Source organism: Narcine bancroftii, chromosome 9, assembly GCF_036971445.1.
Source record: "Narcine bancroftii isolate sNarBan1 chromosome 9, sNarBan1.hap1, whole genome shotgun sequence".
NCBI lineage: Eukaryota > Metazoa > Chordata > Chondrichthyes > Torpediniformes > Narcinidae > Narcine > Narcine bancroftii.
The window spans coordinates 123,443,247-123,467,349 of record NC_091477.1 but is presented as its reverse complement, the minus strand read 5'-3'; the positions used below and the strand labels follow the sequence as shown (position 1 = coordinate 123,467,349).

The 24,103-nt window shown below is 47.1% G+C and overlaps 1 protein-coding gene across 1 annotated transcript in view; it reads left to right on the top strand.

The window, feature by feature from the left end:
- The first annotated feature begins 821 nt into the window (after positions 1-821).
- Positions 822-24,103, top strand: part of LOC138743640 (putative protein FAM47C) — a 41,085-nt gene continuing 17,803 nt past the window's right edge. Inside the window, exons 1-5 of the mRNA XM_069899167.1 lie at positions 822-894; positions 1,004-1,107; positions 2,176-3,132; positions 4,505-4,596; positions 11,625-11,801. Of these exons, the coding sequence (XP_069755268.1) occupies positions 822-894; positions 1,004-1,107; positions 2,176-3,132; positions 4,505-4,596; positions 11,625-11,801 (1,403 nt within the window). The remainder of the gene's footprint in view (positions 895-1,003; positions 1,108-2,175; positions 3,133-4,504; positions 4,597-11,624; positions 11,802-24,103) is intronic.

Genomic DNA, 24,103 nt, shown 5'->3' with positions numbered 1-24,103 from the left:
CACAGACACAGGGAGAATCTACAAACTCCTTGCAGACAGTGCGGGATTTGAACCTGCGTCACTGGCACTGTAACAGCGTTGGTCTAACTGCTATACTAATCATGCTGTCTATAAAAGGACACATTGCAATGGTATAAAAGTTTGGTGATGCTGCACTTGGAGTATCCTGTGCAATTCTGGTTACCCCATTACAGGGAGAATGTGGAGGCTTTGGAAAGAGGACAGAAGAGCTTCACTGGGATGTAGTTGTATGGGAAGGTATCGGCTACAGGGAGAGGTTGGATGATCTTGGGTTGTTTTCACTGCACCTCAGAGACTGAAGGGTGACCTGATAGAGGTTTATAAATGGAGACATTGATAGGGTACATAGTCAGAATTTATTTGAAGAGTAAATGTTGCATAACTATAAAACATCATTTAAAGTTGGGCAGGGAGTGGTGGAGTTAAAAAATGATGTGTAGTGCAAGGTTTCAGATAGAGTGGTAGGTGCTTGGAATGGGCTGATGGTGGTGGTGGAAGCAGATACAATAGGAAGAAGATCTCGAGAGAGAAACGGACATGGAGGAATATAAAACAGACCATTACCGAATAATACAGGCCCTTCACCTGATGGTGTTGTGGTGACCAATGTAAACTGCCTCCACAACAATAATCCTTCCCTCTATCACATCCATAACTCTCTATTTTTCTTGAGTGCTTGAATTTTTTTTTGTAGTGTCGAAGAATCTTTTGAATGTGCCTATTGTTCCAGGCACCCACCACTTTAAAAAAAAAAGCCTCTCAACACCTTGTGTAAACTTTCTCCCACTCACTTTAGACAGATGTCCTTTGGTGTTTGTTACCGTGGTGCTGGGAAAAAGGTGCTGGCCATCCACACTATCGACTGTGCCCCTTGTGATCTGAGATAACTCCATTAAGTCGCCTCTCAACCTTCATCACTTCAAAGGTCAAGAATCTCCCTAGCTCTGCCACCTTGCATCATATGGCACACTCTCCAATTCAGACATCCTGGATAATCTCTGCACCTTCTCTAAAGCTTCCACATACTTCCCTAATGAGGTGACCAGAACTGAAGGCAATACTCCCAAAATGAAAACGACTTCAACAGTAAGAAGTTGAGTTTCTTTGATTTGCTTCTCCTATTTAGCCCAGACATGTGACCCAAAGGACCTCTTCCTGTGGTCAATAAGGCCAAATGGAATTGGTTCAGATAAACTACCTGGTCTGCTGTTTCTGCACTGTGGAACTGACTGTAGATGTCTCGCCAGAAGGCCTGAGCTTGTTCAGTCAACTCGGAATAATGATCTGAAAGGGAATCGGGGGGGGGGGGGGTGGGTAACATTACACATCTGATGAAAGTGAAAAGACCACGCTGGAGAAACTCGGCAGGTCAAACAGTGTTCTTTATATAGTAAAGATACAGGTACCATATAACAATTGCAGCACAGAAACGGGCCAGTTCGGCCTTTCTAGTCCATTACCTTCTCCCACATCTTGTCATGCTGTGATGAAGGGTTCAAGCCTGAACACTGGTTATGTACGTTTGCTACATAAAGTACAGTTGAATCCGTGGCTCCATAAGGTGATGAAGGCCAGACATTTAGATCGGAGAATGGGATGTAGCGGAAGCTACAGCTTCCCACACTCAACACGTGTATCTGATATCTCTCGCGTCCACAGCGATTGCAATGACGAGAAACCCCCTTGTTACTGGAGTTTCGTTATTTGACTCTGACGGAGCCATGGCTGGTGGCTGGCCCGCCCTGACCTGGGTCTCTATCCCCACCCCCCCCTCGGTCATTTCCCCCCACCCCCTCCCCTCTCCGCCCCCGGTCATTTCCCCCCACCCCCTCCCCTCTCCGCCCCCGGTCATTTCCCCCCACCCCCTCCCCTCTCCGCCCCCGGTCATTTCCCCCCACCCCCTCCCCTCTCCGCCCCCGGTCATTTCCCCCCACCCCCTCCCCTCTCCGCCCCCGGTCATTTCCCCCCACCCCCTCCCCTCTCCGCCCCCGGTCATTTCCCCCCACCCCCTCCCCTCTCCGCCCCCGGTCATTTCCCCCCACCCCCTCCCCTCTCCGCCCCCGGTCATTTCCCCCCACCCCCTCCCCTCTCCGCCCCCGGTCATTTCCCCCCACCCCCGCCCCAGGTTCAGTCTCCACCCCGCCGCGGGTTTAGTCCCCGCCCCGCCAGGAACCAGGAAGTAGGAACCAAGCAAGTGAGCAGCAAAGCAGCCGCCACTCGCTTCCTGCCTCGCGTCGCATCCCGGTCTCTCTCTCTCTCTCCGAATTCCATCCGCGCCGGACGGGCTCGGGCCCCCCTTCCTCCCCGGGACAGGCGCACCTGTCGGGCCCCCCTTCCTCCCCGGGACAGGCGCACCTGTCGGGCCCCCCTTCCTCCCCGGGACAGGCGCACCTGTCGGGCCCCCCTTCCTCCCCGGGACAGGCGCACCTGTCGGGCCCCCCTTCCTCCCCGGGACAGGCGCACCTGTCGGGCCCCCTTCCTCCCCGGGACAGGCGCACCTGTCGGGCCCCCCTTCCTCCCCGGGACAGGCGCACCTGTCGGGCCCCCCTTCCTCCCCGGGACAGGCGCACCTGTCGGGCCCCCCTTCCTCCCCTGGACAGGCGCACCTGTCGGGCCCCCCTTCCTCCCCGGGACAGGCGCACCTGTCGGGCCCCCCTTCCTCCCCGGGACAGGCGCACCTGTCGGGCCCCCCTTCCTCCCCGGGACAGGCGCACCTGTCTTGCCCCCCTTCCTCCCCGGGACAGGCGCACCTGTCGGGCCCCCCTTCCTCCCCGGGACAGGCGCACCTGTCGGGCCCCCCTTCCTCCCCGGGACAGGCGCACCTGTCGGGCCCCCCTTCCTCCCCGGGACAGGCGCACCTGTCGGGCCCCCCTTCCTCCCCGGGACAGGCGCACCTGTCGGGCCCCCCCTTCCTCTCCTCTGGAACGACAGCCGGGATTTCGCAGGTCTGCTCCTCCCATGGAGTCGGGTCTGGACCAAGTCGAGCCCCAGCGCGGGGATCCGGGGCCAAAGCTGAGCCACGACCTTCCAGACGAGAGCGAGCAGAAGGTGGCTCCGATCCCAGCCCCCATCCTGTCCGAGTCCAGGCTCAGGAAATTCTTCGTGCTTCGGGTAATCACACCTGCGTCTCGGTCAAGGCTGATCCACGTTATGGTTGGGACAGGGGTGACCAAGGTCAGAGCTGATCTGGGACAGGGAACCGGGGAGGGTATCTGTGGGGTCACTGGAGAAGCTTGAGCTCTTCAGAGGGGAGGGAAGGTTCTAGAGAACCTGGACAAGGTGGGAATCATTTACATTGTGAGTTCGTATGCATGGGTGGGGAAGAGAACCGGAGATATCTTGATGGGCTGGTGAGACTGGAACAACTTTTGCTATGCTATTTTAGCCCTTCTCTGCAGTTTAGGTCAGTAAGCAGAGATCTCATATAAACGTACACAATTCCTAGCAAGCTCAACAGACTGGGTGGAGGGAGTCGGCCTGGAGGTCAAGACCAGGGGGCTACTTGGGTTTCAGCGGAGATATTTCTTCACACACAATGAAAGGAAATTTTAGAATACTTGGTCTGGAGGACTGAGGAAACTCAGTCTTGATAAAGAAGAAAATCAATGGGTGTGGGCTTAGTGGAAAATGGTCCATTATATTGTTGAATGGGTGAGGCAGGCTCGAGGGGCTGAATAGCCTCCTCATGTTCCTGCCTGTACATTCTTAAAAGTAGTAATCAGTGTCATCCTTGATTACACCACACATTGAGGTCTGCCCTGGTCTAAAGCAATACCACAGAAAGAGAGAGTCCCATATCTCTCAATGCCATTAATAATCAGTAATCTTGATTTTGGGGCACTGCCAACGAAGGTAAGCAACATGCGCATTTTCACTACCCTATCCACCTGAAAGCCCAATTTTGGGGACCTGTGGATGCCATGCAAGGTCTCTGTGTGCATTAACTCTCCCAAGGTCCCTACCATTTACCTATATGTCCCACCAGAATTTGACTTCCCAAAGTACATGAAGCCTGTTGAACCCTGTAAGAATGTTAAGTTCTTAATGATAAGTGAAATCTCTAGTTACTTTTGTAAACTCAAAAGTACAATCCTGGTCTCTGGGAGATTCCTGGAATGGATCCACTGCATCTGCTCCACATTCTGTTCACGTTTAAGAAGACCGATACCCCAGATGTGGTCTAGTCTGTATAATTGCAGTAAGATTATCTTAAATATTCTTGGAATAAAGTTGCATAACAGTTGCCTTCCTAATCATTTATTTCACATGCACATTCACTTTCAAAGATAACCCAGTCCTGGATCAGATCACTGCTATAACTGCCAGGAATCCAATCCACTTGTCCTCAGCTGATGGCGATTTCTGGGATCTCTCTGCAGACAGAATAGTGTTATGACATTGCTCATGGGAAGGATGTGGGTCAAAGCCAGCCTCCCCCATCAAACTGGTCACTAATCGCACTGCCATCTTTGTATTCTTTCAGCCTGGGACGTTTGAGCAGGCAATGACTGACATCAGAGCCCAGATAGACCAGCAACGAGATGGAGAAATTCAAAGCAGTTGGCTCCTAACTGAGTAAGTGTTTATATTCTTAGACCATATAACACCCCAAATGATTGGGCACTACAGACAGGTGCTGGCACCAACCATTACAACTCATTGGCTCCCTGTCCATTGTGAGATGAGGGGGCTGCAAGGTGGCCCACTAATCATTCAGCTGCCCTTGGAATGATGAGGCAGATTCCACACTACCTCTGACTAAAGTGTACCTAGTGGACTAATCCCTGCCACCAAAATGTTGTCCCATCATGTGGCTGAAGGAATTAGATTGATATTCTTGGAGTTGAGAAGAATGAGTGAGGGGTGATCTTAATTGAAGTGTAGAATACCCTGAGGGAGCAGGACAGGGTAGATGTTGAGATGTTTCCAGTGGTGGGGGAGGCTCCAAGAGGACACTGAATTCTCATTTAAAACTGAGGTACATGACAAATAGTGGTGAATCTCTGGAATCCTCCACCTCAGACTGTGGAGGCTGGTTGCAGATGTCAGAGAGGAACCAGATAAGAAAGATTGTGGAATTGAGGACATTGGGGAACTGGTACATCAGAGGGTCAGGGACATACCAGCAGAGAATTTACACAGTCACAGCACAGAAATAGGCCCTTCAGCCTATCGAGTTCATGGTAACCATTTTGATAATTAATCCCATTTATTTCATCACCTCCCCTGAACTCAACCACTCACTCACATACGAGAGATCATTTGCGTGTCTTTGGGAGCACCAGGGGAAAACCATGTGGTGACAGAGAGAGTGGTGGATCTGGGGAGTGAACATGGGTCCCTGGTGCTGTGACACAGGAACTTTACTGCACTGCCTTGCAAACATTAAATGGCATGGCAGGTTTCAGGAGGCTGAGCAGCTGACTCCAAGGAGTTGGAATATAATTCCAAGTCAGGATGAGAAACGTTGAAAGAGAAGCTCCCTCACCTGCTGCCCTTGTGCTTTGGAAGTTGCACGTTGCTCTCATTGGGAGCCGGTGGAGGGGGTGTGGTCCATTCTTGTGGTGGGGGAGGTGCCCATTGAATCGAGGCATTGACTTGCTTGCTTTATGTTGATGTAGCCCAGGTCAGGAGAGTGATCGATCAGTCCATAACAGGCCAGCCAACTGATTGGCTGCAGTCACACCATTGTGGTGCTGCTACCCAGGCCCATGTATCCTCTGAAGGACCAGGGATTCAGTGATGGTGACCCAGAGAGTACAGACGGTGGTACAAAACCCTCTCATCCTACTTCATTTACCCAGTCTGGCCAGATAGACTCCAGACCCACCAATGTCCCAGGCTTCCCTTTGAAAGCGTCAGCAGGTCAGTCAGGACAGGGAATAGCCTTCAACATGGGCATGTCCTCCCATGTCACCTACCACCTTGCGAAGGCACACACGTGGTGAACCTTAATACAAGTTCTGTGAACTATGGATGGATAAAATATTGGTTGTTAGATCAAGTTATTAGTTACAGGTTATTGGAAAGTGGTGAGTCAGGTCAGCTTATGAATATGTGATGTTACTGCTGTAATAAAACCAGAAAATGATAAAGCATTTCACAGTCTCTCTTGGCAGCTGCTCCAGAAGTTGAACCAGGAGATCAATGGTGAGTTGGATACAAAGTTAGCTTGGCCCTGGAGAAAGGGCGCAGTGGTGGTGAGGTATTTCACTAACTGGGTCTGTGACCGTGGTGTTCTCCCAAGATCAGTGCTGGCCTCTCTCTTTTTTCTTTGACTTGGCTTCGCGGACGAAGATTTATGGAGGGGGTAAAATGTCTATTGTTTGTGAAATACACAAATGATTTGGATGAAGATATAGATGGTCTGATTTGTAAGGGTGCAGAAGGTAAAAGTTGACAGAGTTGTGGATAGTTGGGCAAGTTGTCAAAGGATTCAGCAGGCACAAAGACCTGTTGAAAATACAAAATGTAAATAGGGTGGTGTGTAGTGACACTTCGCCTCCATCAGATGGGACTTTGAATGTCAAAGTTGGGAAGTTGAGTTAAAATGTAGAATTGTGTACAGTTCTGGTTGCTGCATTACAGGAATGACATGGAGGCTCTGGAGAGGGTGCAGAAGAGGTCCATCAGGATTGGAAAGAAATAGCTACAGAAGTTGGATAAACAAATTGTTTTTCTCTGGTGATTTGGAGTATGAGGAGAGTCCTGACAGAAGTTTATAAAATTAAGAGAGGAATTGATAGAGCAGGCAGTTATTCTTCCCATTAGGGGAATCTAAATAATAGGGCAGAGTTTGAAGGTGAAAGGGGAAAGATTTAAAAGGGGAGGGGAGAGGCACCTGCTTCATGAGGGTGGTGGTACATGGAAGTGGGGAAATTGTAATGCTTAGTACACATTGAGTTTTTTGAGTAAGTAACAAAATAAATTGTATATGGATTTTAATAAGGACTCCCATGGGAGACTCATTCAGAAAGTCCTGAGGCATGGTATCCATGGAACCTTGGCTGTGTAGATTCAGGATTGGCTTGCCTGCAGACTTCAGAGAGTGGTAGTGGTTGGAATGTATTCTGCCTGGAAGCCGGTAGAAATCTGTTCTGAGACCCCTGCTCTTGGTGATTTTTATAAATGACCTGGATGAAGAAGTAGAGGGATGAGTTAGAAAGTTTACAGATGACACAAAGGTTGGAGGAGTTGTGGATAGTATTGAAGGTTGTTGTAGGTTACAACAGGTTAGAGACAGGATGCAGAGTTGGGTGGATGGAGTTCAATCTGGATAAATGTGAAGAGAGGTATTTTGGAAGGTGAAACTTGAAGGGAGAGTACATTTGGTTAATGGTTGGTTCAACAGTGTGGAAGAACAGAGAGACCTTGGGCTCCAATCCATAGATCTCTCAAGGTTGCCACATGATAGGTTCGTTAAGAAAACTTGTGGGATGTTGGGGATTTAGGTCAGGAGCTGTGAGGTCATGTTGCAGCTCTATTCAGGGCCCTCCATATTTGGGACAAAGACACTTTTTTTCCTTTTTTTTTGCCTCTGTGCTCCGCAGTTTTACATTTGTAATCAAACAATTCACATACCCTTAAAATACACATTCCAGATTTTATTCAAGGTTACTTGCATATATTTTGGTTTGACCATGTAGAAATTACAGCTATTTTATACATAATTTTCCATATTTCAGGGGAACTTTTCATTATTATTGATGCTTTAAGAGATTGGATATTCCAGTATTTGGATAGTCGGGAATGATTAGGGACAGGCAAGATGGCTTTGTGCGTGGTATGTCACGTTTAACCAATCTTATAGTTTTTTGAGGAAGTTACCAGGAAAATTGATGAAGGAAAGGCTGTGGATGTTGAGTACATGGACTTTAGTAAGGCCTTTGACAAGTCAGTCAGGAATGTAGTGGGTAGGTAGTAAAATGGATTTGATGTTGGCTATACTGGAGAAGCCCGAGAGTGGTAATGGATGGTGCTTCTCAGCCTGGAGGCCTGTGGCTAGTCGTGTGCCTCAGGGATTAGTGCTAGGAAAATCGTTATCAATGGTCTGAAGGATCTGGACCAGCGTGGAAAATGGCAGATGGAATTTAATGCAGACAAATGTAAGGTTTTGCATTTTGGAAGGACAAACCAAGAAAGGACATTTGCCATATAACAATTACAGCACAGAAACAGGCCAACTGGGCTCTTCTCGTCCATGCCAAACACTTTCTCCCACCTAACCCCACTGACCTACACTCAACCCATAATCGTCCATTCCTTTTCCATCCATATACATATCCAATTTCTCCTTAAATGCTAATATTGAGCCTGCCTCCGCCACTTCATCTGGAATCTTGTTTCACACACCCACCACTCTCTGAGTAAAGAAGTCCCCCCTCATGTTTCCTCTAAACTTTTGCCCCCTAACTCTCGGCTCATGTCCTCTTATTTGTATCTCCCCCTTCCTTAAAGGAAAAAGCCTCTCTACATCCACTCTGTGTATACCCCTAATAATCTTAAACACCTCAATCAAATCCCCTCTCAACCTTCTATGCTCCAAAAAATAAAGACCCAACTTATTTAACCTTTCCCTATAACTTAGACCCTGTAACCCCAGCAACATTCTAGTAAATCTTCTCTCAACTCTCTCCAATTCGTTGACATCTTTCCTATACTTTGGTGGCCAAAACTGTGCACAGTACTCCATGATGAATAGTAGGGCACTGAGGAATGCGGTTGAACAGAGGGATCTGGGAATACAGATGCACAGTAGTGTCCTGGATGTATAGGGCTTTAAAGAGAGCTTTTGGCATATTTGTCTTCATAAATCAAAGTATTGAGTGCAGGAGTTGGGATGTTGTAGTGAAGTTGTATAAGACATTGGTGAGGTCAAATTTGGAATATTAACTACAGGAAAGATATCAATAAGATAGAAAGAGTGCAGAGAAGATTTATTAGGATGTTGCCTGGACTTGAGGAACTGTATTACAGGGAAAGGTTAAACAGGTTAGGAATTTATTCCCTGGAACATAGAAGAATGAGGGGAGATTTAAAATTATGAGGGGAATAGACAGCAAATGTAGGTCGGCTTTTTCCACTGAGGGTAGGTGAAATACAAACTAGAGGACATGGGTTAAGGGTGAAAGGGGAAATGTTTAGGGAGAACATGAGGGGAAACTTCTCACAGAGAGTGGTGGGGGGGTGGAATGAGCTGCCAGCTAAAGTGCGGTTCAATTAAGAAGAATTTAGACAGGTAGATGGATGGGAGGGGTACAGAGGGCTATGGACTGGGTGCAGGTCAGTGGGACTAGGCAGAAAAATAGTTTGACACAGATTAGAAGGGCAGAAGGGCCTGTTTCTGTGCTGTAATGTTCTCTGGTTCTATTCCCTTTTTTATTCCCATTCTCCAAGCATCTGGCACCTCCCCTATGGTCAGGGAGTACACATATACCCAAAGCTCCAGCAATTTCTACCCTCCCTTTTTGTCATAACCTGGGGTATATCTTGTCCGGTCCTGGGGTCTTGTCAATCTGAATGTTTTTAAGAAGTACAGCACTTCCTCTTTCTTGCATGGTCCAACATGTAAGCCTGTTCTCTACTGACCTCAGAAAGGAAGTGCCAGTCAATATTTGAGAAGTCAGTCTCTCATAACAACAACCTTGTTATTTTTGCACCATTTCAAAATCTGTCTACTTATCTGCCCCTCAGTGTCCTGAGGTCTATTTGGGGGCCTGGAGATTACTCCCAGTACAGTGTTAGCTCCCTTCCTGTTTGACTTCCACTCACATTGGACACTCGCTCCACAATATCTACCCTTTCTACAGCTTTGATGCTTTCCCTGATAGTAACGCTTCTCCCACCCCCTCTTTTACCTCCCATTTAATCCCTTTTGATACACTTAAATGCTGGTACCTGCATCAGCCAATCCTGTTCTTGAGTCAAATGAGTCTCTGTAATGGCCACAACATCATAATTCCATGTGCTGATCTATCCTCTTAAGTTCATTTAAACCTCAGCCTCCTTCACTCCAGGTAATAAAGACCCAATCTATCCAACCTCTCCCTGAAACTCAGCACCTCCAGTCCTGGCATTATCTTGGTGTTTTACTTCTCCAGTCCTTCCAATTTATTGACGTCCTTCCTATAATTGGCCACAGTGCTCTATCATCTCACTAACACTTTTTAGAGCTGAATCATGAGGTCCCAACCTTTGTACTCCATACCCTTCCCAGTGAAACCCAGTGTGTCAAACTCCTTCTTCACATGTCATCCACCTAAATCTTTGTACCTGTACCTTGATGTCTCTGTTCTTCAACTCTGTCCAGGGCCCGACCATTCACTGTGCAAGCCCTGCCCTAGTTTGATTGACCAAAGTGGAACACATCACACTTATCGGAGTTAAATTCCATTTTCAACTCCTTGACCAACCTGGCCAACTGATCCAGATCATGTTGTAAATTTGGATAGCCTTCCTCTCTCTCCCCTACACCACTAATTTTGGCGTCATCCTCAAATTTACCAGCCAGGTTACCATCCAAATTGTTAATATAGATGACAAACAGCAGTGGCCCCAGTACCGAATCCTGTGGCACCCACTGATTGCAGGGTTCTAATCTGTAAATATCCTTGCACGACCACCCTCTGCCTCTTTCCACTAAACCAGTTGGGATCCAATGAGCCAGCTCACTTTGCGTCCCATGTAATACAACCTTCCAGATGAACCCGCCATGCGGGACCTTGTCAAAGGTCTTGCTAAAGTCCAGACACACAACATCCACTACACTGCCCTCATCAATCCCCTTTGTCACCACTTCAAAACACAGGAGACACGATCTCCCATACTGACTACCTCCAATCAATTGCTGCCTGTCCAAATGCTGGTAGGTCCTGTCCTCCAGCAACATTCTGACCTCTGACGTCAAGCTCACTGGCCTGTAGTTCCCTGGCTTGTCCTTGTTACTCTTTATCAGCCACCCTCTGGTTTTCTTGTACTTCACCTGAGGCCAGTGATGAGGAAGCTATCTCAGCAAGTGACTTCCCACAGGTGCAAGGATGCACTTCATCACGCCCTGGGGATTTGAAGAAATGTATTCACAACATGGTAGAAGCCAATTCCGGCCATTTAAACTCTGTGTTGCCCAATAGCACCCAATTGACCCCCAACCCCGTACATTTTTGGAGGGTGGGAGGAAACTGGAGCACCCAGGGAAAAACCATGCAGACATGGGGACAATGTACAAACTCCTTACAGTACGGGATTTGAACCTGGGCTACTGATGCTGTAATGGTGTCACGCTAACTGTGAAATCCACTTTTATTTGTCCACATTAATAAGCTCCAAGGCTGCCAAGACTTCACTAGGTTGTAATATAATTCAGCACCTTGTGTGTCAGCCTGTGGCTGACTCAGTCTGGGAAGGACCTGTGGCCGTGTGCCGGCCCGGTGCCATGTCTCAGTCTGGGATGAACCTGTTGCCATGTGTCAGCCTGTTACCACATCTCTGTCTGGAAGCAGGCCTGGGGCTGTGTGGTGACGTGTGCCGACCCATTGCTGTGTGTCGGCCCGGTGCCCTGTGACCTCGTGGCCTTCTGCTGTGGTTGATGAAATGTCTTCCTGCAGGGTGGACCACTGGAACAATGAGAAGGAGCGCATCGTACTAATCACAGAGAGGACTCTGCTCATCTGTAAATACGACTTTGTGATGCTGAGTTTCCAATCGTGCTGCAACATTCCCCTGAACTATATTGACAAGATATGTCATGGTCCACTTGCCTTTCCAGAATACTCCATCAGCAGGTAAGCCTTGTCCTGGGATTCTCCAAACCTTGATCAGATCTCCCTGAGCCATGTGTCAAGTTACTATCCCCACTCATCATGAAATGGGTAAGAGAGGAGGAGAGAATATTGACGGGGGTTGGAGATGGAGGGCCTTTGCAACAGACAACTCAATGGTAGAGTGAACAATGCGGAAGACAGCTGATCGAGTGAAGCTTGAGTGTTCCACAGTCTCGCCGAATGTGCAGAGAGGGGTATACCAAATTGATCTGGGGCAAGGAGTGGATTGAGCCTGATCCCATTCACAGGTGGAGAGAAGAATGGTCTGGGAGAGAGTTCAGTGGGTGGAGGCTGGAGTCCAGGATCACTGGTGAGGAGATTAGGAAAAATCTTTTTCCTTGAAGGTATGATTTTAGGATTCTCACTTCTGAGGACAATGGAAGATCTATCTGTGACCTTAAGTGTAAGGGAACATGTACAGTTATGGCAGTAAAAGCATTGAGGTCCAGGTTTGTAGATCCTTGAAAGTAGCTACACAAGTAGGTGGTGGTAATGAAGATGTATGGTAGCTTGGTTTCATTGGGTTGGGCATGAAAGTTAGGAGGTCATGTGGCAGTGACATGAAACTTTGGTGAGGTTGCACTTGGAGAACTGTGTGCAATTCTGGGCAACCAATAACGGGGTGGAAGTGGAGGTTTTGGAAAGGGTACAGATGAGGTTTATCAGGATGCTCGGTTCAGAGGGTATGAATTTTGGGAAGAGTTTGGATAAACTTGGCTTGTTTTCTTTGGAATGTTGGAGACTGAGGGGCGGCCTGACAGAAGTTGATGAAATTATGAGAGGCATGATGGGATGGATTGTCAGAACCATTTTCCCCAGGGAGAAAGTGTCACACACTGGAGGACTTGTTTAAGGTTATGGGGGGAAGGGGGAGAGAATGTGGTGGTTGAGGGGGTTAAATGAGATGTACTGTGCAATTTCTTTACACAGTGAGTGAAGGGTGCCAGTGAAAGGCTGGTGAGGGTAGTGGGGGAGCATATACAATGGTAGCATTTAAGAAGCTTCTAGATAGGCCCATGAGCTGAGGGATGTGGATCATGTGCAGGCTGCAGTGCTTTAGTTGAAGTTGGGCATCATGTTCGGTGCAGACATTGTTAGCTGAAGGGCCTGTTCCATGCTGTGCTATTCAAGGCCAACATGGGCAGGATTGGAGGTTGTACTCACTAGGTGGAAAGGTAGACAAGGCCCTGGACCAGCTGTGATCTCACTGAGTAAGGGCTGAAAGGCCTTCTCCTGCTCCAGACTGGACACTTGGAATGCAGAAGTGACTAGAGGGAGGCTGCCACTCTCCGACTGGCCATTTGGGGACAGCCCAGACCTGGTTCAGGGTCAAGGCCTCCTGTCTTGTGGGGCACCCAGAAAATTAGGACCTTGTGAAAGCCTTTATTCCAGGAGCCGAATTCCAGAGGTGCAGGGGGAGAAGAGGTGAAGGAAAATCAACACAGCAAAATGATGAGAAATTGGCCATTGAATATGCTAGTGATGCAACTGAGGTGGTTCAGGATGCCTTCCCCATGACCCAGGAATGAATGCCATCCATTTCATTGAGTGAGGTTTCAAGAAGCCCTGTTCAACCCGAGCTCAATCAGCATCAGTGGTTGGAATCCGAGCTCATGCAGGGGAAGATAGTTTTCCAACCATCATCAAATGCTTCACCAATAACCTTCCTACTGTGAGTGGATTATTTGGACTTCAGTCAGGCTTTTAACAAGGTTCTGTGTGGTAAAGGTGTCCATAAGTTCAAAGGATCTGAGGTGTTGTGGAATTAAATCCAACATTGTGTAGGTGACAGGAGGCAGAGGGTTGTGGTGGAGGGGTGCCTCACTCATGGAAGAGGTGTACCGCAGAGATCAGTGCTGGGACCTTTGTTTCAAATATGTAGAAATGACTTTGATGAGAATGTTGGTGGTCTGATTAGAACCACAGAAACAGGCCCCTTTGGCCTATCTCGTCTGTGCTGTCATAGACCTCCATACCCCTCCCATCCTGTCCTCTCTTCTTAAATGTTAAAATTGAGCCCGCATTCACCACTTCAGCTGATGGCTTGTCCCATACCCCCACCACATAAATTCCCCTCATATTCCCCTTAAACTTTTCACCACCTTGACCAAAGTCCTCTAATTCTTGTCTCACCTAATCACAGTGGGGGAAAAAAAACACTGTTTATATTTACCCTTTCTGTACCCCTTAACATTAACTTTAAACTGCCTGTTAAACAAACTAATTGTATTTTTATAAAATCCTACAACCATGCTGACTGAGCCAAAGATGGCCGTGCCTGCGCTGGATTGTGTACTATGAGAAGCTGCAGGGCACCAGAAATGGGGGGAAACAACCCCTCCCACCCAGTTGAGAAAGAGAAACATTGTAGATGGCCCTGCAACCCATAGCATTGGGCAGTAATGGGCTCAGTGTTTGGATCCACACAGGTTGTGGAATGCTGGAGATTCTTGGGAACCGAGATTTGAGAGGGTGTTGAGGGCTGAAGGGCCTCGAGAATTGAAGGCTTCCTGATCGTGTCAGAGGTTTGGATCTGGAGTTGTGGTGGTCAATGGATTGAACAGGAGTCTGTGTGGCTGCAGAGGCTGTGGGAGGGCTGGAGGCAAATCCACAGACACTTGGTGGCTCTGAGGGGAATCTCTTCTGCTTCTCATTCTCCTATTGTTGTGGGTGCTGGGCAACATTTTGTCTGCCTTACGCCAGACAAAAGTTGAAGTATATCATCTACGTTACATTTTAATATTTTATTATGGGACAATAAAAGGAACCTTTGAACAAACAATAAGTTGGCCTGAATGTTGGTGGAGTTGTAGATAGTAAAGAAAGTTGAGTCAGGATACAGAATCCATTGATCAGTTGGAAAGATAGGTGAAGATGAAATTTAATCCACACAAGTGTGAGGTAATGGGTAGTCTAATATCAGCAAGGTATTGTGTGGTAAATGTTGCGCTTAAGGGTACAGGCAAATCGTTGCAGAAGATCATGTAAGATAGTGATGTCTTGAAATAGAAACATGCTGGCATTTTGAAAGAGGAGGTGCTGGTGGGGTTGAGGAGCATAAAGTAGAACCATCCCCCAGGCCTGAGCAGATGTAACCACTCAAAGCTGGGAAAAATTGCTGGGGCCCTTTTAGAGATGTTTGTAGAGGGGAGGTCTTTATTTTAGAAGGCTACCAGGACAAGTGTGCCTGACATCAGTGGTAGGAACATTATTGGAGGAGGTTCTGGAGAGAGGATCTACTTGCATTTGGAAAGATGAGGGTTGTTTGGGAACAGACAGCCTTTGAACATGGGAAGTTGTTGAACTCTTTGAAGTGGTAATCGAGGTTTTTTAGGTGAAGAGAAGGGATAGGGCTGGGCCCAAGGTTGAGATTCTTGATTGGAATAAGGAAAATTTTGAGGAGATGGGAAAGGATTTAGAAGTGGGGATTGGGATAATTTATTTTCTAGGAAGGATGTAACAGATAAATGGAGGATATTCAAAGGGGAAATATTGAGAGTATGGAGTCAATATGTCCCTGTGAAGATTAAAGGAAAGGTTGGAAAATATAGGGAGCCTTGGTTTTCAAGGGATATTGGGAATTTGGTTTTGAGGAAGAGGGATGTGTAAAACAGGTATAGACAGTAGGGAATAGGTGGTGTTTGAGGAATATAAGGAGTGTAACAAAAAAAAATCTGAAGAAAAATATTAGAATGGTTAAAAGGAGATATGAGGCTGCTTTGGCAGGCAAGGTAAAAATAAATCCAAAGGGTTTCTACAGATACATTAAAAGTAAAAGAATAGTGAGGAATAAAATTGGGCCCCTTGGGGAAGGGTAGGCTCTGTGAGAAGTCAGAAGTGATGGGGGAAATTTTAAATGATTTTTTTCCAGTATTGAACCAGATGAAGTAAAGAGATAGTGAGGTCATGGAAAATATACAGATTAATGAGGAAGTATTAGCTTTTTTAAAGAGAATCAAGGTGGATAAATCTCTGGGTCCTGACAATCTATTCCCTAGAACCTGAGAGAGAGTAGTGTGTACATAGTGGGGGCTCTGACAGAAATATTTAAAATGTCACTCAGCATGGGGGAGGTGCCAGAGAATTGGAGGGTGGTTGATATTGTTCCGCTTTTTAAAAAAAGGCTCCAAAATTAAACCTGGTAAATATAGGCCTGTGAGTCTGATGTCAGTGGTGGGTAAATTAAAAGAGAGAGTTCTTAGAGGTGGAATATACAATTATTTGGAAAGACAGGGATTGATTAGGAGTCGTCAGCATGGTTTTGGTAGGTCACGATTAATGAGTTTTTCGAGGAGGTTACAAAGAAGATTGATGAGTGTTGTGGATGTTGTCTATATGGACTTTAGTAAGGCCTTTGACAAGGTTCCACATAAGAGGTTAGTCAGGAAGGTGGAAGCATTCAGTATTAATGTTGAAGTAGTGAAGTAGAGATGCCAGAGAGTAGTGATGGAAAATTGTTTGCCAACTTGGAGGCTGGTGTCTAGTGGAGTGCCTCAGGGATCAGTACTGGGTCCATTGTTGTTTGTCATTTATATTAATGATCTGGATGATATGGTGGTAAATTGGATTAGTAAGTATGCAGATGATCTGAAGATTGGTGGTGTTGTGGATGGTGAAGAAGGTTTTTAAAGCTTGCAGTGGGATATAGGACAGTTGGAAGAGTGGCCGTTCTCTCCCCCCAGCCCCCCACCCCCACCCATCATTCTGCTCCTTATGAATGAGGCACTTCTGGCTACAACTGCAGAAGGTGCAAATCCTGTCCTTACATCTCCATCACTACCATCCAGGGCACTTCCAGTTGAGGCAGAGTTTTGCATGCACCTTGTCCAACCTGACCAATTCGTTCAGTGCTCTCCATGTGCCCTTGCACTGTAACACTGCGTGCTGTCATGTGTTCTTTGCATGGCTGCATGCATGTAGAGATGACTTCTCATCGAGGTGTAATGTGATAATAGCTTGTCAAGCAAAGCATGGGAAGTTTATGGCCGGTGATTTGCATTGTTCAGGATGTGGCTTTGCTGGAAAGGCCAGCATTTATTGCCAATTCCTGATGTCCTTGAGAAGATGGAGGTGTTGAGCCACTGCAGTCTGTGTGCAGAAGGTAAACAAGAAAGTCTGCAGATGCTGGAGTCCAGTGCAATGCACAAACATGCTGGAGAATCACAGTAGGACCTGCATCGTCTATAGAAAGCAAAGGGCGACCACGTTTTGGGGCTGAACCCTTTGTCATTGACTCACTCATTGTGATCCCTCTGAGTGTGTGTCTGGTGCGATGAGGTTCTGGTCAGAGGTGACCTCTCCTTGTTGGAGGTTGATGCCATACTGCAGAGTGCCTGCAGGTGGTGCTGGTGATGAATGGTTGGGCTGTGTACCTGTACCTGCCCTGGCTAGTAGCTCCTCACCTTGTAATCAGCGTGGAAGAGCACAGGGCGTTTCCGCTGACTACACTGCTCACCCCTTGATGCAGCCTCTCGAGTTATGAAAATTTACCCTTTCAGAATTCAAACCTATCCATGATCCAAGCTCCAAAAGGGACCTGGAGTGAAATTCACTCTCTCAAAATCTAAGTGGGGAAAAAATCAAAGGACTTTTCAACTTGATTTATAGCAGCATCGTCTTGCAGGAAAATCCTGACTTGGCTCTTTTCCTGGGAGTGCATCCGCCCCCAAAACACAGTGGGAGCTTGTAGCGGCTTGTAATGTACACTCCAGTTTACATTGAACAGGGACAGGCATTTCGTGTCTGCACCAAACATGATGTTAAACTAAAGCTCTGGTGCTTGCATGTGACCTCTATCCCTCCATCACCTTCATCTTCATGTGTCTGTCTCGAAGCCTATCAAGGTCAGCACAACGTCATTGGCTGAGGGGTCTGTATTGTGCTGTAATGTTCCACTTTCTAAGCCTCTTAGCTGCTATTAATGTATCTGCTTTCTCCACTTATCCCTCTTTGTATAAAATATCTATCCCGTACACCCTCAGACTTCCTGCCTTGCGTTTTAAATGCATGACCACTGGTAGAAGCATAGAACATTACAGCATAGAAACAGGCCCCTTTGGCCCTTCTAGTCTGTGCCAAACCATTTTGTTTGTTGCCTAATCTGACCTGCACCCAGTCCATAGCTCCATCCATGTACCTGCCCAAATTCTTTTTAAATGTTAAAATGGAGCCCACATTCACCACCTCGTCTGGCAGCTTGTTCTACACTCCCACCACTCTGTGTGACGAGGTTCCACCTCATGTCCCCCCCTAAACTTTTCCCCTTTCACTTTTTCAAATATTTTATTTTAAAAGACTCAAGCAAATATATTGCAACCAATATAAGAAATTTTCTTATCACACAATGTAATATCCACGTGTGATGGCGTACATAATTGCCGCGGTGAACTGGCCCCACTTGTCACACGTGGTCAGTGTGGCAGCTATGGCAAAGATGGCGTATGGGACTTTCTCTTCCGGTACAGAATGGAAGTGCGGGTATGCACTTGCATGACACAAGTTCTGGGACACGAGGGGCGGGCTCCAGATCGGCCTTAAAGGCTGCAGCAGGAACTTCAAAGTAGATCAGTGGTGCTAAACAACTCGCAGCCTGCTATCTCAGTTCTTTCGCTGCACTCGCGTACAACACGCCTCTCTCTTGCGTGCTCTTTCTCACTGTTTTCCCCCTTCCCCAGATATTAAATGAACCATAAAAGGCAAGGGAAGAACTAAAAATGAAAATGCGTTGTGTGTACCACAACCTTAATTCAGTCTTTTCTTTATTTATCTGTCAGGACAGTCTGTAACCGATTTATATCCTTTTGAATTCTTTGACAGCCCTCTACGTTGTCAACAACTCTACCAATCTTTGTGTCATCTCCAAACATACTAACCCACAAACCTTTCCCATTCAAGTCATTGATGTACATCACAAACGACAAGGTCCCACACCGATCCCTGCAGAACATCACAGCTTACTGTTCTCCAGCCGAATACTGCTCTTCCACTACCCTCTACTTTCCATGGGCCATTCATTTTCGTATCCCATGAGCAGACACCCAGCACAGAGCAGGCCATATGAGGCAGGAGAAGAATGAGGCTATTTGGCCCATTGAGTCTGCTCTGCCATTCACATCATGGCTGATGTATTCTTCCTTTCAACCCCATTTTTCTTGCTTCTTTCCATAACCTTTGACACCCTGACTAATCAAACATCTTTCAGCCTCTGCTTTAATCTACTGTCAGCGGCAATGAATTCCATAGATTCATTGTCTTCGAGCTGAAGAAATCTCTCCTTCTCTCTCTTCTAAAACCTTTAGCCCAACTCTTCCAGGCCGACCAAGTGAGCATTCTGGGCTAGACCCATATGCTCATATTTAGCCAATATCCTTCTAAGCCCCTCCTAATCATGTCTGTCCAAATGTCTTGTATATACCAGAATTGTGCATGCATCTGCAATCTCCTCTGGCAGTTCATTCCTGATACGGAACCCCCCCTCTAAGTGAAATGTTCTCTCTCAGGATCCTTGTAAATCTCTCCTCTCTCACCTTAAACCTGTGTCCATTAGTCTAGAACCATCTACTCTGGGATAAAGACCGTGAGTATTCACTTTATCCATGCCCCTCATAATTTTATTATCCTATGTAAGGTCCCCCCTCAACCTCATTCACTCTGGGTATTAAAGTCCCAGCTGAACTGCCTTCTCCTGATAAGTCAACCCTTCCAGACCTTGCAACATCCTGGTCAATCTCCTCTGAACGTCTTCCAGTTTATTGACACCCATCTACAACTGGGCGATCTGAAATGTACACAGTACTTGAAGTCTGGTCTCATCAATGCCTTTTGCAGCTGAATCATAGGGTCACGGCTTTTGTTCTCAGCAGCAAGTCCAGAGGAGATTAATGGGACAAACATCTACTTCACCACCCCGTCCACCTGAGTCACCACTTTCAAAGAATCTGTGCCCTTTGGTCCCTCTGTGCCCTGCTATTCCCCATCATGGTAACACACTCCCCATTCTTTCCTGTATCCTCTGGCAAAGGTAAATTACTGTTCAAATAATTCCCATGGGCTCCCTGAATGCTCCACAATGATCATTCAATTGATGTTAGGAAACCTCCCATCAGTCACTCTGTGATTGCCAGTCACAGTCAGGTCTCTGGTATGATGCAAGTGTGGACTGGGCCAGGAGAACCTCCTCTCCTCTGGACAGGAGTGGGTCCACTCCTCCTCTAATGCAGGAGTAAGCTCTGAGTCCCCTCTGCAGTGGGGGTGAGCCCTCACTGCAAATGTCTACAGATGTGTGGTGGAAAGTGAGCTGACCGGCTGCATCATGGTCCAGTGCGGGAACACCAATACCCCCGAGCATAAAGCCCTCCTAAAGGTAGTGGACACGGCCATGGAAAGGGGTCTAGGTGTTATAAGACTCGCACCCCCCAGGTTCAGGAACAGCTGCTCCCCCTTCACCATCAGACTCCTCAACAACAAACTCAATCAGGGACTCGTTTAAGGACTCTGTGCACTTTATTGATATTTTTATTCTCTGTCGTACATTTATTTACATTTCTTTCTGTTTACATGTGTATGTTGTGTAGTTTTCTTTGTAGTACTCCATCAGCCAGCTCCCCACCATGACTACCAGCCCCCCCACATCTCCATCGGGCACACAAAACTCAAAACGGTCAACCAGTTTACCTATCTCGGCTGCACCATTTCATCAGATGCAAGGATCGACAATGAGATAGACAACAGACTCGCCAAGGCAAATAGCGCCTTTGGAAGACTACACAAAAGAGTCTGGAAAAACAACCAACTGAAAAACCTCACAAAGATAAGCGTATACAGAGCCGTTGTCATACCCACACTCCTGTTCGGCTCCGAATCATGGGTCCTCTACCGGCACCACCTACGGCTCCTAGAACGCTTCCACCAGCGTTGTTTCCGCTCCATCCTCAACATCCATTGGAGCGCTTTCATCCCTAACGTCGAAGTACTCGAGATGGCAGAGGTCGACAGCATCGAGTCCACGCTGCTGAAGATCCAGCTGCGCTGGATGGGTCACGTCTCCAGAATGGAGGACCATCGCCTTCCCAAGATCGTGTTATATGGCGAGCTCTCCACTGGCCACCGTGACAGAGGTGCACCAAAGAAAAGGTACAAGGACTGCCTAAAGAAATCTCTTGGTGCCTGCCACATTGACCACCGCCAGTGGGCTGATAACGCCTCAAACCGTGCATCTTGGCACCTCACAGTTTGGCGGGCAGCAACCTCCTTTGAAGAAGACCGCAGAGCCCACCTCACTGACAAAAGGCAAAGGAGGAAAAACCCAACACCCAAGCCCAACCAACCAATTTTCCCCTGCAAACGCTGCAACCGTGTCTGCCTGTCCCGCATCGGACTTGTCAGCCACAAACGAGCCTGCAGCTGACGTGGACTTTTTACCCCCTCCATAAATCTTCGTCCGCGAAGCCAAGCCAAAGAAGAACAGGGAAGGAACTGTCTTTAAACCTACTACCTGCTGCCAAAACAGATTCCTAACTGTGCCCTGGCCTTCCCCAGCCCAGAACATTCAACTGACCACGGTGTTCCCCAGACCTGAGTCTCTGATACAGGGGATTACCCCCAGCCTTCCTTAGGCTGGAACCTTCGATATGTGTTTCTTCTGGTCTTCCCCAGGCTGGAACCTATGACTCATGCTTACCCTAGGCCAGAGCCTCTGACAGAGACATGCCATAGCCTTTCCCTTCCTGGGGGAGCAAATTGCAAAGAGATGGAAGACAGCTGCCGGAAATATTATGTTGTGATAATAGATGACTTTAACTTTCCACATATTTGCTGGGACATCCATATTGTAAAAGGGCTGGGTGGCTTGGAATTTATCAAATGTGTTCAGGAAAGTTTTCTAAATTAATATATAGAGGTACCAACTAGTGAGGCGGAGGGCAATACTGGATCTCCTATTAGGGAATGGGACAGGACAGGTGACAGAAGTATGTGTAGGGGAACATTTTGGGACCAGTGATCATAATACCATTAGTTTCAAGTTAATTATGGAGAAGGATAGGTCTGGCCTCGGGTTGAAATTCTAAATTGGAGAAAGATTAATTTTGAGGAAATGAGAAAGGATCTAGAATGCATGGATTGGGATAAGTTGTTTTCGCAAGGATGTGCGAGGTAAGTGAAGGATGTTCAAAGGTGAAATTTTGAGAGTACAGAGTTTGTATGTTCCTGTCAGGATGAAAGGCAAGGTTAGCAGGAAGAGGGAACTTTGGTTTTCGAGGGATATTTGGGATCTGGTTTGGAAGAAGAGAAGACCAGGTTGCAGGTATGGACAACATGGAGCAAATGAGGTACTTGAGTATGAAAGATGCAGGAAAAAAGCCTCAAGGAAAAAATCAGGAGGCTAAAAGAAGGCATGAGGTTGCTTTTGCCGACAACGTGAAGGAAAATCTTCAGGGTTTCTAAAGGTGTATTAAGAGTAAAATGAGAATAAGGGACAAAATTCTTCCCTGTGAAGATCTGGGTGGTCGGGCTTGTATGGAATCAAAAGAGATGGGGGGAGATCTTGAATGCTTTTTTTTTGCATCTGAATTTACTCAGGAAACAGGTACAGAGATGTGGGAAGTAAACAAGCAGTGAGGTAATGGATAGTAAACACACCAAAATGCTGGAGGGACCTGACAATTCAGATACATAATTCCCTGAAAATTGTGCCACAGATAGTTAAGGTGAGAAAGAGAGCTTGGCACATTGGCCTTCATAAATCAAAGTACTGTACAGGTACTGAATGCAGGATTTGGGATGTTATGGTAAAGTTGTAGAAGACATCAGTGCAGCCAAATTTGGAGAATTGTGTGCAGTTTTGATCACCTAACTATAGGAAAGATATCAATAAGATTGAAAGAGAGCAGAGAAGATTTACTAGGATGTTGAAAGGAATTGAGGAACTTAGTTACAGGGAAAGGTTAAACAGGTTAGGACTTTATTCCCTGGAGTGTAGAAGAATGAGCGGAGTTTTGATAGAGCTTACTCCAGCCCTCCCCTGTCTGCAACCTCAGACTGATGCTTACCTTGGCTTCCCCAGGATGGAACCTCCAATAGGTGGAGGTTTTACCTTAGTTCCCTATGCTCACAATGAGTTGTGCACATCCCATGATGCTGAACTCTTTCTCCATCTCTGAGCCATCTTTAACCGGGATTCTCCACCTCCACTACAGACCCCATCAGCATTCTTCCTCCTCTTGGGCAGATTGTTCTGTCCTTCATCCCTCTCGATCTTTTCATTTCGAACTGCAGCCAAGACATCAATCATCCTGACTTCACCACTCCATTCACCTCTTCGAATCTTACACCCCTCGGAATGCATTTTTCCCCATTATCTCTGCACCAATCCCAACCTCACTATCAAACCCACAGACAGGGATGCATGTGTCTGATCTCTAGCTTCCCATGGCCAGATGACAGCTCTCAAACACCTCTTACTCAAACAGGACCCCACTAAGAAACATCAAGCCACTGTCTCCCGCACCATCACTGACCTCATCCCTTCTGGTCCTGTCCCAGCCTCTAACCTCATTGTTTCCCACCCCATACTACTCACTTCCACTAACATCTACAAACTCAACTACCCCGCTGGACCCATTGCCTCCATATGTCCTGTTGAAATGTCATAATTCCCCTACTCCATTTTGTTCTCTCAGATGGTCCAGTCCCTACATCTGAGATATCTCACATTATATCAATCACTCTGATAACTATCATTTCCTTAGACTGAACTGCCTCATTTTCACCTTGGATGTCCAGTCCATGTACAGCCCCCAAAAGGTCTCCAGGCTCTCTGCTTCTTCCTTAATATTGGACCTAACCAGTCCCCCTCAACTGCAACCCTGCCCCTTGCTGATAGAACTTGTTCTCACCCTCAATAACTTCTCCTCTGGCTCATCTCACTTTCTCCAAGGGCACCCTCATGGGCCCCAGCCATGCCTACCTTTTTGATGGAGATGTGGATTGATCTACACAGAAACGGGTCCTCAGCTCTTCCTCCACAACACTGATGACTACATCGGCGCTGCCTTGTGCACCCATTATGAGTCCGTCAACATCATCCACTTTGCTGCCAACTTCCATCCTGATCTCAAATTCACTTGGTCCATCTCTGGCAACTTGCCCCCTTTTCTTGATCTCTCTGTCTCCAATTCAACTCAATGTAATGGGCTTCTGTGGCTTTAGACATGATAGAATGGGGGAGGGAGGATGAAAAGGGGAGGAGTGGCATTGCTAGACAG